Source organism: Emys orbicularis, chromosome 5 (assembly GCF_028017835.1).
Source record: "Emys orbicularis isolate rEmyOrb1 chromosome 5, rEmyOrb1.hap1, whole genome shotgun sequence".
Classification (NCBI taxonomy): Eukaryota; Metazoa; Chordata; order Testudines; family Emydidae; genus Emys; species Emys orbicularis.
The window spans coordinates 58,897,375-58,912,886 of NC_088687.1; the positions used below are offsets into that span (position 1 = coordinate 58,897,375).

General features: G+C 43.2%; 1 protein-coding gene across 1 annotated transcript in view; it reads left to right on the forward strand.

Moving 5' to 3' along the window:
* The window catches only part of ARHGAP10 (Rho GTPase activating protein 10), a 232,123-nt gene that overhangs the window by 60,305 nt on the left and 156,306 nt on the right, over positions 1 to 15,512 (forward strand). Inside the window, exons 2-3 of the mRNA XM_065405556.1 lie at positions 13,843 to 13,938; positions 14,031 to 14,092. Of these exons, the coding sequence (XP_065261628.1) occupies positions 13,843 to 13,938; positions 14,031 to 14,092 (158 nt within the window). The remainder of the gene's footprint in view (positions 1 to 13,842; positions 13,939 to 14,030; positions 14,093 to 15,512) is intronic.

Consider the following 15,512-nt stretch of genomic DNA (forward strand, 5'->3'; position numbering starts at 1 on the left):
TTACTAAATGCAATCCTTATCTAATAGTTAAAAATAGTGTAACAAATGCACATATTTCAGCAAACCAAAATTAGAGTAAGACTTAACTCCCATGTCTCACACCTCAAACTTTAATTAAGACAAGAAATACAACAGATCTTGTACAGCTGGATTTTAGAGAAGTATCTTTGTTAGGCATTTTTCAGACAGATAAAAAGTACACATGTAATGGAAATACCATTGGCATGTAACTAGAAGAACCAAGTAAAAATAAAGCTTGTTTATGGCCCCCCACTGTGTATGTATGTACATTTATGCTTATGTGTGTTTGGCTTACTTGCTGCTCCTGGAAAGATTAGAGACTACATTCCGTGTTGGTGGGTGTGCGCAAACGTGCGCACTCCTCCTTCCCGCAGTTCCGTAGTGAGTAATTTACCTCCACAAGTGCAACAGTAAATTTTAACTATTCCCTGATACAAAAATATAAAACCACAAAAATATATTAAAACAAAATCCTTACTGTGCTGTTTATTGTAAGATTTCTTGTTTGGTGTTAACACTGAAATCATTGGTTGTTAGAAATAGTTAAAACATGAAAATCACATCATATAAAACTAAACAAACTGCCATTTTCAGAGAGGCTTTGGCTCCTGTTTCCAAAGAATAGTATAATTACATGGGATTTATCATTGAACAATATACTCCATTCTGGAGAAATTGCTACTATACCATCTGCTTCTGATTAGAATGTGGTGGCCATTGATTGTTCGAAGCCACAACCTGGTTTCGTTGGGCCAATTTAATGATGTTGCATCTGACAGCCAGCTCTCGTTGGAACCTAATCTCAAAAACACGTGCACAAAGTTTATAAAGTAGAAGAAAAGCTGAAGAATAAACAGTGATAGCCCCCTCCTCATAAATTGCCAAACTGCCATATCAATAGCATTTTGTACTGTTCTAACTTATCAGTTAAAAAACTAAACTGGGACCGTTTCAGTGTTCCATATTAATATGTAATAAAAAAGCAAGTGAATTGAGTGCTGGGCTGCAAACTGCTGCTGAAAGTGCCGCTGGGCTTCTGGGGATTAAGGAATAGGGAAGGTGTGTAGGACTGATGAATGAAATTGTTTTTAATTGTTCACTTTATTAATGCAACTTCATAAGTAAAGTTTTATGAATGAAATAATATTCATTCATAAAACCGGTTACCCCAATAACTGGCTAAATAACAATTAAGATGCCTGTTAAGAGCCATAGCTGTTAAGTCAGCTGCCTCTGTAAGTTTCACTATCAATCCAATTCCTGCTTAAATCACGGAGACTTGCACTGTTTCAGTATTGTAACTTCTGTTCACCATTTATTACACTTGCCTACAGTGTAACTTCTGTTCACTGTTTGCCATATTGTAATTCAAACCCCATTTTAAAATGCTTACTCCATTTTGTAAGGGCTTGCTGCAACCTTCATTTTTACAAACCCTGCTGTAATCTTATTAGTTTAGTTTAGATGTGTGAATGAGGTATGTATGGATGATGGAATCAACCTCCAGCCCCAGCCTGTCCTGATTAAATAGAGTTCAAACATCAACGGCTGAAGATGCAGACAAGAGCCCTAACAAAGTAAGAAGAATCCACCCTAAAAAACAAAGGTACAATAGAAGGAAGATCAAAGCCCGGTCCCAGGCTGAAAGTCATGTCTGCAATTGACGGGTGATCAATCACCAAACCCAGAGGCAGCCTGACACAGCAAGACCTATAGACTCTGGATTCAAACTAAAGCCTACAAAAAGGATGGGTGAGATGGAAAACTTTGGGAGAAGGGTAACATTTTGCTGCCAACATGGAAGGGTATCGGTGCATGCCCAACAGAGACCCAGCTCGTCCTTGTGCCCAGCTTTCCTGGCCAGTTAGCCGCCACAAGCTACGAACCCAAGCTGCAAACTCAAGTTGCAAACTCAAGCAGGACTGGTAACTATGCAGCAGCTGCAGAACATCTGATGGATGTGAATGTGTGTGTAAGTGTATAGGTATTAGGTATAATGTGTGTGTATAAGAAATAAGTAGTAACAGAAATAAGTAGCCAAACAACGTTATTTACTGTTATCTTTTATAGTATTATTATATTTACAATAAATGTGGCATCTTTGCCTTATCCCTCTTAATAAGATCCTGCTGGTTTTTATTCTATTGGTATAACAGGTGTCTGGTACAGAGAGCATTAAGAGAGCAAAATTAATAAATGTCCAAAACACTGTAATGAAAATGTAAACTTTTCTGTAACTTATTCTATCAAAAGATTCAGACTTTAAGGTCAGAAGGGACCATCACGGTAATCTAGTCTGACCTCCAGCACATTGCAGGCGACAGAACCTCACCCATGCACTCCTGTAATTGACCTATAGCCTCTGTTTGAGTTACTGAAGTTCTCAAATCATGATTTAAACTAGTGTAAATAGTGGATTCTCTGTAACTTGAAATCTTTAAACCAGCAAGTGACCTGTGCCCCATGCTGCAGAGAATGATGAAAACCTCCCAGGGTCTCTGCTAATCTGATCTGGGGGAAAATTCGCTTCCAATGCCAAATATGGTGATCAAATAGACCCGGAACATGTGGGGCTGAGCGGGCTTTAGAGCTTGAGTTGCAACATCCACACTTTTATCTTTAGCACACTAGCTTGAGCCCTGCTAGCGTGAGTCTGTCTACCCATGCTGGGAGGCTCATTCCCAGTTGCAGAGTTGACATATCCTTAATGTTTTACCTCTTAGAATGCATCTGGTTGCACAGTGAAGCTTTTTCAAAAATATTTCCTGAGGGAGGCTGCCCTAGAATCCCCATAGAAGACCTTTTTATAAAGGTGCAGCTTTGACACCCAATAGCCAATGGTTGATACTGGGTAGGAGGTTGCCCTGGACATAAGTGGGGAGAAGAGTCCCATCTAGGTGGGGGGAAACTTTGGCCTGAATCAGCAGATGCCAAGCAGCATCTCTTCCCCTCCACCCAGTTACATAGGTTTAGGTAGAGATAGAAGACGCTTCTGGGGTGGAGTCGGCTTTTGAGAACAGCAAAGATTTCCCTAGCAGAAAACAGGAAGCAGCACAGCAGGATGAGAGGGCCCACACGTGTCAGTGCTGTCACACTCTGTTTTTCAGTCTGCTCCGATGAGGGCTTATAATTTCAGTGTTATTTGGCCTGATCCAACTCATATTAAACCCGATGGAAAGACTCCCTACTGGGCCCTGTGTGCTGTGGTGATCTCCTTAGAAATTCCTAAGATCGACACGTTAGGCCAGATTTTCAAAGGTTTTTAGATGCCTAAAGATGCCGTTGGGCACCTAGTGACATTTTAAAAAGCTATATAATGAGACAAACGATCAGATTTTTAAAAGGTATTTGGGCATCTGGTATAGCCACAGTCCCTGCTGTGCAGTGCTCTTCCTGGGATTTGTACATGAGGTAGCACTTACAGGCTGTCTTCAGGGCCATTATCACTGCAAGTTGTACCTCAGAGTTTGTCTACACAGTGTGTTAGTGTGTCCCAGCTGGGGTGTGAATTCTAGTGTGTATGGGGTGACCATATTTCCCAAAGAGAAAATGGGACACCCAAGCCATTCGCCCAAGGTCCCGTTCCCCCCCCCCCCCCCCCCGCTATTGCTGGTCGCTGGAACCCTCCCCTCCCGTGCCAGGCTATTGCCCGGTCACTTGAACCCTGTAAACCCCCCCCCCCCTCATTGCCTGGTTGCTGGAACCCTGCTCCCTACCTCCCCTCTGCAGGAGGGACAGCATCTCCGCTCGCCCCCTCTGCACTGCATTTTTTTGACAAAAGTGGGCATTTGCCCTGTTTGCTCTTGCCAATGGGAGCTGCAGGGGTGGCACCTGCAGGCATGGGCAGCGTGCTGAGCCCCCTAGCCACGCCTCTGCTTAAGAGCCGGATATGCCGGCCGCTTCCGGGAGCAGGGTGGAGCCCGGGCGGGCAGGGAGTCTGCCTTAGCCCTGCTGCACTGCCGACCAGGAGCCTCCTGAGGTAAACACTGCCTGGCTGGAGCCTGCACCCCGAACCCCCTCCCATACCCAAAACCCCTGCCCCACGTTGGGACCCCCTCCCACACCCTAACTCCTTCCTGGGGCTCACACCCTAACCCCCTGTTGGAGCCTGCACCCAACCCCCTGTCCCAGCCCTGCTCGCATGCACTAAATGTTCCCTGATACATATTGACCTAGTCCTGTTTGAAGGAACGTTTAGTGTGTGCCAGAAGGGTCCACACAGCCAGTTAGTGTGTGATATGATGATGCGCCCTAATGTAGCGTGAAGACAAGCCCTCAGTTAAACTGTTAGATTTACTCTTCTCTTGTGTCCTACCTGTTACTGAACCACTCTAGGATTCCCTCAACCCCTCAAAAGCCTTATGCTCCCCTGTGGAGAGGACTAGATGTGGAGCTCTTTGAAATAGATTGACAAACCTAAAGTTTAATCAGAGGTACTCATTTGAAGCAGAGATCACCTCAGCCTAAGCAGTTTGCAGTGGATCTGAGGTTCTTCCAAACAGTGACACTTTAGGCAGTCAGTTATATATACATTTAAAATCTGAAGTGTTGAGAGAAAATGTAGCCTTTGTATGTGGAGGTAGGGCACTGGGCAATGACTTTGCTAATCTTTGAATTCCTCACTTGTGTAATACTTCAGTTTCCTATACCTGCTTGGATTCCATCTCGCTTGAGGATGAGGCAGAGAGTGAAATTATACCATCTAGGTCTTTCTCTGGGTATTGGAGGAAATCTGATTAACTTTCCTGGATCAAATGAAGGGGGGGAATGGGTGGAAATGTAACTTAGTCTCTGATCCTTTGTGGCTTTAGTATAACACTTAATGTTCAGCAGATGTGACCTAGTACTCTGCAGCTGTAAATATGCTGGAATGTTGAGTACATGTTTTGACTTGTACAATTGTCTTAATATTTCAGAGTATGTTGCAAGTTTGATCTCCTTGTTGGCTTTGTCTTCACATGCAAAAGATTCTTTGATAGGAAGTGGCTCCATATAGCTGACACTATTTTCAGATGCATGCTGTTCGGAAGGAGGAAAACATGTTTTGAATGACTTTTTTTTAAAGGGGTTTATTCATATACATATAATGTGTTTAACATTGTCATCTCAGCAGATTTCATGATATTAGGGTTACCATATTTTAATAAAAAAAAGAGGAGGACACTCCATGGGGCCCCGCCCCCCAACTCCGTCCCCCAGCCCCGCCCCAACTCCGCCCTTCCCCAAAGTCCCCACCCAACTCCGCCCCCTCCCCTGAACGCTCCGCCCCCTGCTCCTCCCCCTCCCCTGCTTCCCGCGAATCAGATGTTCGCGGGAAGCCTGAAACAGGGAGGCAGCAGGTAAGCTGGGGCTGGGGCGGGTGCGAGGAGGCGTGGCCCAGTCCGGCCCCCCTGGCCGAGCGGCTCCCTCCGGCGGCTGGCCAGCCCCGGCCAAGAGGCTCTGGCCCCAGCGTCTCCGGCTTGGCTCGGGCCCTGGGGCGCCGGCCCCAGCTCTGGCCGAGCGCGCCAGCCCCAGTTGAGCACCCCCAGCCCCGGCCGAGCACCCCCGGCCCTAGCGATTCCAGATCGGCTCGGGCCCCAGCCCCGGCCGAGCACACCCCAGTCCCAGCGGCTCTGGCCCAGCACGGCTCGGGCTCTGGTTCCGGCCGAGCGGCTCGGGCCCGGCCCCGGCCCGGCCCCAGCTCTGGTCGAGCGGCGCCGGCCCCAGCGGCAGCGGCTCCGGCTCCGGCTCCAGCCCGGACCCAAGCCCCAAGACCCCTCCCTATTTTCCCGGACATGTCCGGCTTTTTGGCAATTCCCCCCGGACGGGGATTTGAGGACCAAAAAGCTGGACATGTCCGGGAAAATCCGGACATATTGTAACCCTAATGATATACATCTTTATAGGGTATTTGAAAACATCTCTTGAACTGAATACATTTTAAAGCTAATCTAAGTGCGTGTGTATTTATTATAGGGGGAGCAGGTAGCAATTCTTGTGTTTTGGCTGCCTAACACTTTCCAGTATAAAAGATTTTTGTTACCTCTTTTTGGAAGCATTAATATCTTCATTGTTTGCAGCAGACATTTGTAATTAAGTAGGTGGAAAGATTGGTCAGTCTAGATAAGTGCTTTTTCTTTGGCCTGTAAAATTCTGTTTAGGTTTTGCTGAGATATAAAATGTGGAAAATGGCTATTTCCCTTTTCTTGCTTGCAGAACTCAGGAAAAACTTCAGCAACATGCCAAAATTAATAACTGAACACGAGAATTTTAAGTTTGGGCACATAATGCCAAGATGGCAACACTACGCTGGGAAAAACCTGGGAGCTGCTGTGTTAGGCAGATTCCATTTACCATCCCTGGTAGAGGGAGCCATACAGAGCCCACATAGCCTGACTCCTTTCCTAGGATAACAGCCTTCTGCTGCTGCCGCCAAGTAATGAAGTTAGTCCTGGAGCTAAAGGGGTGGAAGTCTGTGCTGCAGACCTGGATTTGAAGGCTCACCGTTCAAATCCTGCTCATGATGCAAGGTTCTTACATTTATACGTTATAGAATTTTTGTTTTTTTGTTTTTAAACAAACTGGGAAATTGTATACAAATAAACAACATTAAAAGAATGGTATTTAGGTTTGAAAAGTCAAACACTGAAAAGGTAGAAATACCTGATCTAGTGTTTCACTGGCAACCTTAATTCTGCCTCTTTGTATATATGTGTTTGTTATGGTACAGACTCTAGCTACATGATCACTTTTCCCCCTCCCCGCCCCTCCAACAGAACCCCTGCATCATTTAGTGCATAAAATTAACACAGTGGAGGGGAAGGGGGGGAAAGAGTTAAAATTGCTTTCCTGGCTCATGAAGCCAGACACTGGGCATCTGGGTACCAGTAAGGAAAGATTTAACTATCACCTGAGCAGGTGCAGGATGACTCTGAAATGTGCCTTAGCCAGATTAAAGGGCTGGTGGTGATGTCTTATGGTTAGACTTGATCTTGGTGAGCCAAATGTTCCTGTTGTTGCTGCATGTTGTGGTTTGTATAATATCTGCAAGATGAAGGGGGAAATGCTACCACCAGGGTAGAGGAGGGAAGTGGGCAGGCTGTCTGCTGATTTTGAGCAGCCTAACCCAAGTCCATTTACTAGACACTATCTGGTGCTGTGTGACTGAGGGCAGCCTTGGAAGCACACTTTAAGGGTTTGCCTTTCCCAGACAGTGTGTTACTTCGTTATTGCACCATATAGTATTTATCTTATTTACTTTAATTTTTTTTGGATGCAGGGGAGGCCTTATTGCTTCAGGGGATTTACATCTCTGTACTGTAAGGCAAATAAAATAATGTTTTTTCACAAAGTGAAACTTCATTATGTAATCACACACACATACACACTACTAAAAAAGGGAAAGTTGTTGCATGTTTGCTCCCCTGCTGTGTGTGTCTTTGTCTTCGTCTTCCCATCCCTCCATTGCTTTCAACCTACCCTTGTCAATGTACAGTACAATGAATGGGACCAAATTGACTTTGCTGTACAGTCTCTGGCATATTTCTTCCTAACACAGTTCTGTAGTATGAAGCGTCAGGTTGTTATAAATGGAATCATGCTTAAAAACTCCATTTTCATATTTTATTTTTGTGTATTATTGCTTGCAGGGTATTAAATCCCAATTAGATGTGCTGCTATCATTGATGACTAAGTGAAGAGCCTGCTGTGTATACAGATAACATGTAGAGTTAATAATTTTGTACAATTTATGCACTTTTCTAAAGGAGCAAGAGCACTTCAAACTGTGTACTTAAAAACTTAGCTGGTTTTGTTCCAGCAGGGTATGCTTCTGTTTATCTTTAATTATTTAATCTCATTTTAAAAATTGTAGTACAGTAGAACCTCAGACATATGAACACCAGAGTTACGAACTGACCTGTCCACCACACACATGGGTGTAATTTGGGGGGACGGGGGGAGTGGACATCGTTCCCTCAAACAGAGGTGTGGCATGGGGGGGGTCACATGAGGTCACTGCTCTTTCCCCCCCCCCCAATTTCTGCGAGAGCCAAGCTGCCCAGGGCTTGCTCTGCTCGGCCTGCCGGGGGATGGGGGCTCTGTTGTTCCCATGCCTTGCCCCACTTGGCCCCTCTTTCCACAAGCAGGGCCCCAGTGAGGAGCGGAGGGGGTGGGATGGAGCCACTTCTCATGTTGGGTGAGGGAGGGTGGCCTCTCCAGCTCGTTGCCTCCTGAGTCCTAGTGCTGGCCATATTCCCCTTTTGTGTGTGCTGGACACCCTGCATGACCACCATCCTGTTTCCTATGCAGCGGTGAGTGCCAGCAGTGGGGTCGGAAAGATGTGTGGGGTGGGGCAGGGGAAATGGGGGAAGCAGATTGGGGTGGTGGGTTAGGATTAGCATTTTTCTCTGCATAGTAAAGTTTCAAAGCTGTATTAAGTCAATGTTCAGTTGTAAACTTTTGAAGCAACAACTTCCATTCCTGAGGTAACTCTGAGGTTCTACTGTATATAATATGCTCCAATTCTTAGATGACTCATCAGAAGTAACTTACCCTGCTGTTCCTGTTGTCCCATTTATCTCAGAGTTTAAAATGCCTGTTGTATTGTTTATAGACAGGGTAACCTGGTTTTTTTGCTAGATTTCAATGCAGCGGTTTCCTCATACATCATACGATTTTGCAGCTGACTTCCAGGTGTTAATTAGTTGGGCAAGTACCAAAATGTAGTGAACACATTATCTTTTCCCCCCAATAATCAAAATATGCAAGTCAAAACAAGCCTTAAATATTTCTTCTGCAGAGCAGGATATTTAGGGAATATAGTATATATATTTTCATAAATATGCAAAATATTTTAGTTTCTATAATCTGAAATCATAACTTTTTCCACCATGGAAGTCTACAAGTCTACAGCACTGATAATGACTTCAAGATGCATTGAAGCTGATACTATATCTTAATTATGCAACTGTTAAAAATATCATTTGTTTTTAATTAAAAATACAGAAAATAAACCAAAATACAATTTGGCATGTGGTGCATATAGCTACTTACAGATAGATCTCTTCCATCATGATAGCCCACCCTTTTTAGCACTAGCTAGTTCTTGTTAGAGACATTGTTCCTATTAGTTAAGAATTAACTAATTTTTATATCAATGTTCTTTTCACTATTTATGCTGTTTATTTTCTGTAGTTCTCTCGGGTTGGACAGTGAAAATAGACTAGGCAATTTCTCTTGTTTCCAGTCTTTCATTTCCAGCCTCTCATGTTGTTAGCATCGTGCTGCAATGTTTGGGTTTTAGATGCAGCAGAATCAATTCAAACTGTCATCCATTTAAAAAGAAACACATAGTTAGCCAGTAAACTGTTGTTAAATCCTGTATTTACACCTGAGTTACATTAGTGTTTCTTCTTAAATATTGCAGTTTCTGGATTTTCAATTTGATGGGTACTTTTGTTGATAGTGGAATACATCAACTTTTTAAAAACATGGATGTCCTGTCCTGAGAATAGTATTGTCTATAAAAAGATATTAATCCAGCAAGAAAAATGTCTTTATATGTGAAACTATTTTATTCATGAGAAATATCCCACTCTTGACCTAAAGTAACTTCAATCTAATGCCAAATATTTTGTTTTTCTTTAATAAACATCAAACATGCTTTCACTTGCAAACTTATTGGGATTGACGGGCTGACTTTCAATTTTTTTTAAAACCTTTTCTCTTTTGTGAGAAGAATTAGTATTTGTTTGTGACTATCCTAAGTTTGTCATTAGGTAATTAACAAAAATAGGATTGTATTTGTTGTCTAGGCAATTTCTATTAAATTTGTTGCATTTTAAAGAGTCTTGAGCCAAACACAAAACCTGTGTTTAAGAAATCCAAAAAGAGAAGCAGATCTTAAAAGAAGGAAATAAATTACTACTTTTAATATGTCCTCGTATGTATGTTGGTGTTAAGGCTGTATGTTAATTGTGAAGCCTTGGGTGTTCTGAAGAAGGATAGTAAGAAGAGTTCATGAGTTTTGTATTATTGTTGTAGGCAGAGAAACAGAAGTGTGGTTGCTGAGCTACCTGGTATGTGGTGCCCTTTCAGCATCTGAGGAAAATGTTATTAAAATAGAACAATGCAACCTTAACTAACATTAAACAAAGGTTGTTTTTTTCTGTGTGAATTGCCTTATGTTTTAAAGAACCTGCATAAATTGGTGATGTAAAATAAAAAGCAGGTAATGCAGTTCTTGAAAAGAATAACAATGATGTAGTGAACCATCAGAGACTATAGTGAGTGTTTGACTATGAAAACTGTCAACATTAGATTTAATGTGGCTGTTGCAACTTGGTGTGAATCTGCTGTCATGTATACAGGACCTAGGACATTACCTAGTAAAGAACATTGTCATTACTTAATGCAGCACTTCAGATTGGTGACACTGAAGTCGCTGTTGATATTAGAGTAAATGGAGCCATTAGAATCTGGTGTCATATGTAGACAGTTCACTGCCCAGCAAGCAGTGTTGTCATAGTGTTAATGGGGTGCTTTCAAACTGGCACAGCTTAAATCAGTTATGAAATAGAACAGTATTTTCTAGAACAGTAAAGTGGAAAAATATAGGCGTTACTTGTGTAAATTGTAGGTATACTGTAACATACACCAGAAGCTTAGTGTAGAATCTCCATTTGTACACTTTGCAAAACTAGTAAAAAAAAAAAAAAAAAAAAAGTGAGACACCAGGGACCCAATTTCAAAAACATCTGTCTTTATTTCCCAGTATTTTAGAATACATTATCTCTCTACACGTTCCAGCTACACAGAAAATGAAGTCCTCCTGTGGTCGATTTTGTTAGGTTGTTTTATCTTTTTCCTGTAGTAAAACATTTAGCAGATATTCCCATTCTTTCCCTGATTACACACAATTCTCTGATGCAACCTTAACTTTGTTTTTTGCCAGCAATCCATCATAACTAAGACTGTGTCTTGGACCTAATACTGATATTTTGATATTTGACACCTCTCACCAAACGGTCTTAAACACTGATGTCTAGAGACGCTGCTTGTTTTTTCCTGTTTTCCCATTAGATGGTAGCAGTGACTTTCAGCAACGTACAGCTCTCTTCCTGGTCTCTTCATGTTTCCTCCTGTCATCAGCATGCTATACTCTGGGAAAATAATGAGTAAAGTCATTGCGTTCTACCTTCCTAAATTCCTGGTGCATTGTCAACTGGACATAATATTGCTCTTTTTACAATCCTATACCATTGTACAGTACATTGCTAAACAGTGGGGTGGCTGCTGTGTGTAATGTGTGTGTGTTTTTCTACTGTACAGATGAAGGCTCTGGGGTGGGGCTGGGGATGAGGGGTTTGGGGTGTGGGAGGGGGCTCAGGGCTATGGCAGAGGGTTGGGTGTTGGGGGATGAGGGCTGGGGTGTGGGAGGGGCTCAGGGTTGGGCAGAGGGTTGGGGTGCGGGGGGTGAGGGCTCTGGCTGGGGCTGCAGGCTCTGGGGTGGGGCTGGGGATGAGGAGTTTGGGGTTCAGGCAGGCTGTGCTGGGGCTGGGAATGATGAATTTGGAATGCAGGCAGGCTGCCCTGGGGCTGGGGTCAGAGAGGAGGACTCCACAGTCCCCCCAGCCCTCTCCCCGGTGGCAGCACACTCATCTGGCACAATCACTGCACGTGCTACTAGGGGCCGGGCCCCCTCTCAGATCCAGGAAGCCCCTTTGCCTCCCCTGTGGTAGGTACCAGGGCGGGCTGCCATCATGTGTGCGCCTCCTCCTTCCGCAGGCGGCGGTGCCTCTCCTTTTTGTAGCCGGCAGTGGCTGGCGAGGGAGCGGAGAACAGTGTGACCTTACTTCAGGGCCTTCCACAGGAGCCCAGCTTGCTCTCTTTGGTTTCTCCTCTCAACTCTTTTAGAAGGTCAAGGTGTTTCGGTTTGTCACCTGACCCCAGTTAGTCCAGCTTCCTAAGACTGGGAGACGTAATTATGGCACAAGTGGAGCTGACTAACTCAGGCCTCCTGGCCCCTAAAGGGGCAGGCAGCCCTCACAGAGATTTTATCATCTCTTCAGTCTGTCCTTTTAGAGATGATGGGCACAAATCCCAGGATGCTTACTCATGGCAGAATGCTCCAGTGGGACTCTGTCTGCAGCTCTAGAGCCTTTCTTAGAGGGACTCCACAGAGCATAGGGGGCAGTGCAAAAAAATTAATGTAGCCTTTGGTTGCATTAACCTTTGAGGACTTGCCATTAGTGATGGGGTGATATGCATCCTCTTTCCCAGTCTTGGATATTTGAAGCCTTCAGCATCTGGGCCAAAGGGCACGGGGAAGGAGTTGTAGAGAAGGCATCACTACATGGCTGGTTCCCATCACCTTTGGCTCAACAATACTAAATTATTTTTTATACCATTGTTCCATGAATTCGATGCAGCATCGTGACTCCTACTTTCAGTTCTAGTTTTCTGGATCAGACAAATAGTCAGGTGGACTTTATTCTCAATTGGTAAATCATGCCATATTTTGTCCCAAACTGCTTGTAACAAAGAAGCATCTGAACTTATGTTCCCAATGCTTTCTACATTACATGCACCCCTGCAGCTAACAGGTTGCATTTTAATTTGAAAATGCCTTCCCCTTTCCCATGGTGTGGGAGTATCGTGATGTTAGCCTGTGCCTGCTCCCCCTCCCCCCTGAGTCTTGATGTTGAAGGGAGAATGCATAGTTGTAGCACCATTCACAAGAGAGAAAAACCCAGCACTGTGGGATCAACTAGAATGCTGCTATCACACAAATGGGGGTGGGGTGGGGTCGGGTGCGGGGTGGAAGAGGAGTGTAAGGAGGAGGGGAGAAAAGGAACCAGGCAAGAGATGTGAGAGGAAGGGAATGTAAGACAGAGGAAAGGGATCCGAAAACGTGTGGCTTTTGTGTTTGTGTCCTGCTAGGGTGTATAGGAATTGGATAGTATCCCTTTAATTAGTTGGCACCCCACAGTGCAATGTATCACTTGGAGTCAGATATGTCCTTATCTATGTGAAATTGGGCAAAACATACAGCAGACTGGAAACCGTATATTCTAAAGGGGGGGTGTAAAAACAGTTTGTGTTGTTTCAGCTCCAGCTAATCCTGAGAATAAAATGTTTACACAGTGTGTTTTATAATAGTCACTCCTGGTCCTTCTGAATTGCATGAGATAGCTAAAAGATTAAAGATTAACTAAATATATCAAATTGCTCTTAATATTGGCTGAGTATGAAGAAGTAAGGAGAATCTTTACTGCAAGTTAAGAGTGTATGGGGACTTTCATCCTCTTCTCCACTGAGACCTGCCTTTTAGGGCTGATGACATTCCAAACTCTCTCATGTACTATAATCAGACATTACAGTAGAAAAGTGTATGTTTTGATCTCAACTTCAATATTAGAAATCTTAATGATCGTTTATAACATTGTGATATTGTAACTGAGAGCAGAATTTTGGCTAGTTAATATATCCAGTAGTCTGCCCAAAACAAGAGCAGTTTTGTGCCAATAGTAGTCAAATACTATCAATAAAAGCAGCAGTGAGAAACTGGCTAGGAAAGTCGGAATTATTTTTGTACAAGATATTTGCAGTGCTATTCATTTGCCTTTTTAAATGGGATTTAAGAATTTCGTAGCTGTGGAACTTCATAGTTCTACTGAAGTGATTCACTTCAGTATAGGACAAGAAATTGATGAAGTCTATTGAAAGATATAAAATGACACATTTCTTGAATATCAAATTCACATGACGTTCAAGTTGCTAAAGGCTTTTGTTTGAATTAAAGACAAATATAGTTTTAAATCCTTGTTGTTTGCCTTGCAGACCTTTCGGCAGCCCAAAGAAAGTTTGCCCACTCTCTGAGGGATTTTAAATTTGAATTCATTGGCGATGCAGAGACGGATGATGAAAGATGTATAGGTATGTGAGAGCTCTGTGTGTGCGCATGTGCGTGTGCATTACTGGTTTTGTTATGCACTCCTATTCCATTATTTTCTTTTTTCGTGTTACAGATGCATCCCTGCGTGAGTTTTCAAATTTCTTAAAAAATCTGGAAGAGCAAAGAGAAATCTTGGTGAGTTGCAACATTTTACGGTAAACAAATTGTAAGAAGGATTCAGATAAGAGCCAGTTAGTATTGTTTGCCACTGTATTAATCAGCAAAGTGTTAGCATCAGTGATTTATTATTGTGCAATCTCTTTTTTGCTAATCTGGATTTACAGGTTGCAGCTTCTTCTCACTAAAGGAAAAGACTTTGATAATGAAGCCAATGACAATGAACTGGCCCAGAACTGTAGTAACAGATTACATGCAAAAACATACATTGATGTAACATTAAGTTTGCATATTTTACTAAAAAAACAAAAAATGCAAAATTTGTGAGACCACCTGTAACAACCCCATGATTGGGTGATCAGCAGGGATTGAACCCAGGACCACCATAACTCCAAAACACAAACCTTAACCATTTTGCTCAAAGCACCTAAGTCTTTTAGCTGGAAGCAGTAGCAGTCTCATGTGGGTTAGATACAGAAACAGTAAATTAGCTCTATTGAGTGTATGGAGTGCTTTCTACTCCTGTCTTCCTTGCTCTGTGTAACTTAATATATTCTGGATCATAACATCTCCCCCAGTCTGTGACTGATAGCTGTGTATCGATCTCTGTGGAAGTCAAATATGGCTCAGCATTGACAGAAAACTCTGAGGCTAAGCCATTCTACTTGCTCCTGCCTGCCATATGCTCTACATTCAGCACTGAAACAAGTTCAGCAGTTCAGTTCCCTCCTGCCCGTGTCTCCAATTTTAATGTCCCTATTTTGTTTCTGGCAGTAGCAAGCCCAGGGGCAGTCATGATTTCTCAGGGTGGAAAAATGTGATGCTCTGCCATGCTGTCCTGGCTTGGAGCCACGTCTTCTGGCAGAGTTAGGGTCAATGGGCAGTGAGCAGGCAGTTCTTCCTCTGAATTGCTCAGGGATATTGCATTATGTATTGAACATGTGTTATGGCAGAGGGATTGCCTGGCATGGAGATGCTAAGTTGGAGGGCTCATGATAAAAAGAATGCCACTATACTCTGCTGTTCCTTGTGAACAGACAGGATGAGAACAAAAGGAAGAAGGCATGGCACTGCCTAAAGAAAAGGATAAATTAAAAACAACAGAAAAAATAGAGAAGAAAGGGAGTTTTATAACCAAATTTGTTCCATGATCGGAGGCAGAACTTTTGGTGGGTAGAAATGAGGGGCATAGCTTGGTCTTTGCCTTCAGTTGATGAACTTGTTCCATTATAGTTGTGCTGTGCAGCAAGATGTTGCAGTTGGCTTTCAGTACATCATTAAGGAAAATTAACTGTTTAGGTAGCCTCCTTTCTTACCAGTAAGCTTATTGGCATGGTTTTTGACTATGCAGGTTGTTGACTTGCATCTCTTCCATTTAATACAATAGATTAATGATTAAAATGGAGGCTTTGTACTGCAACATTTTTTTCCCCATCTC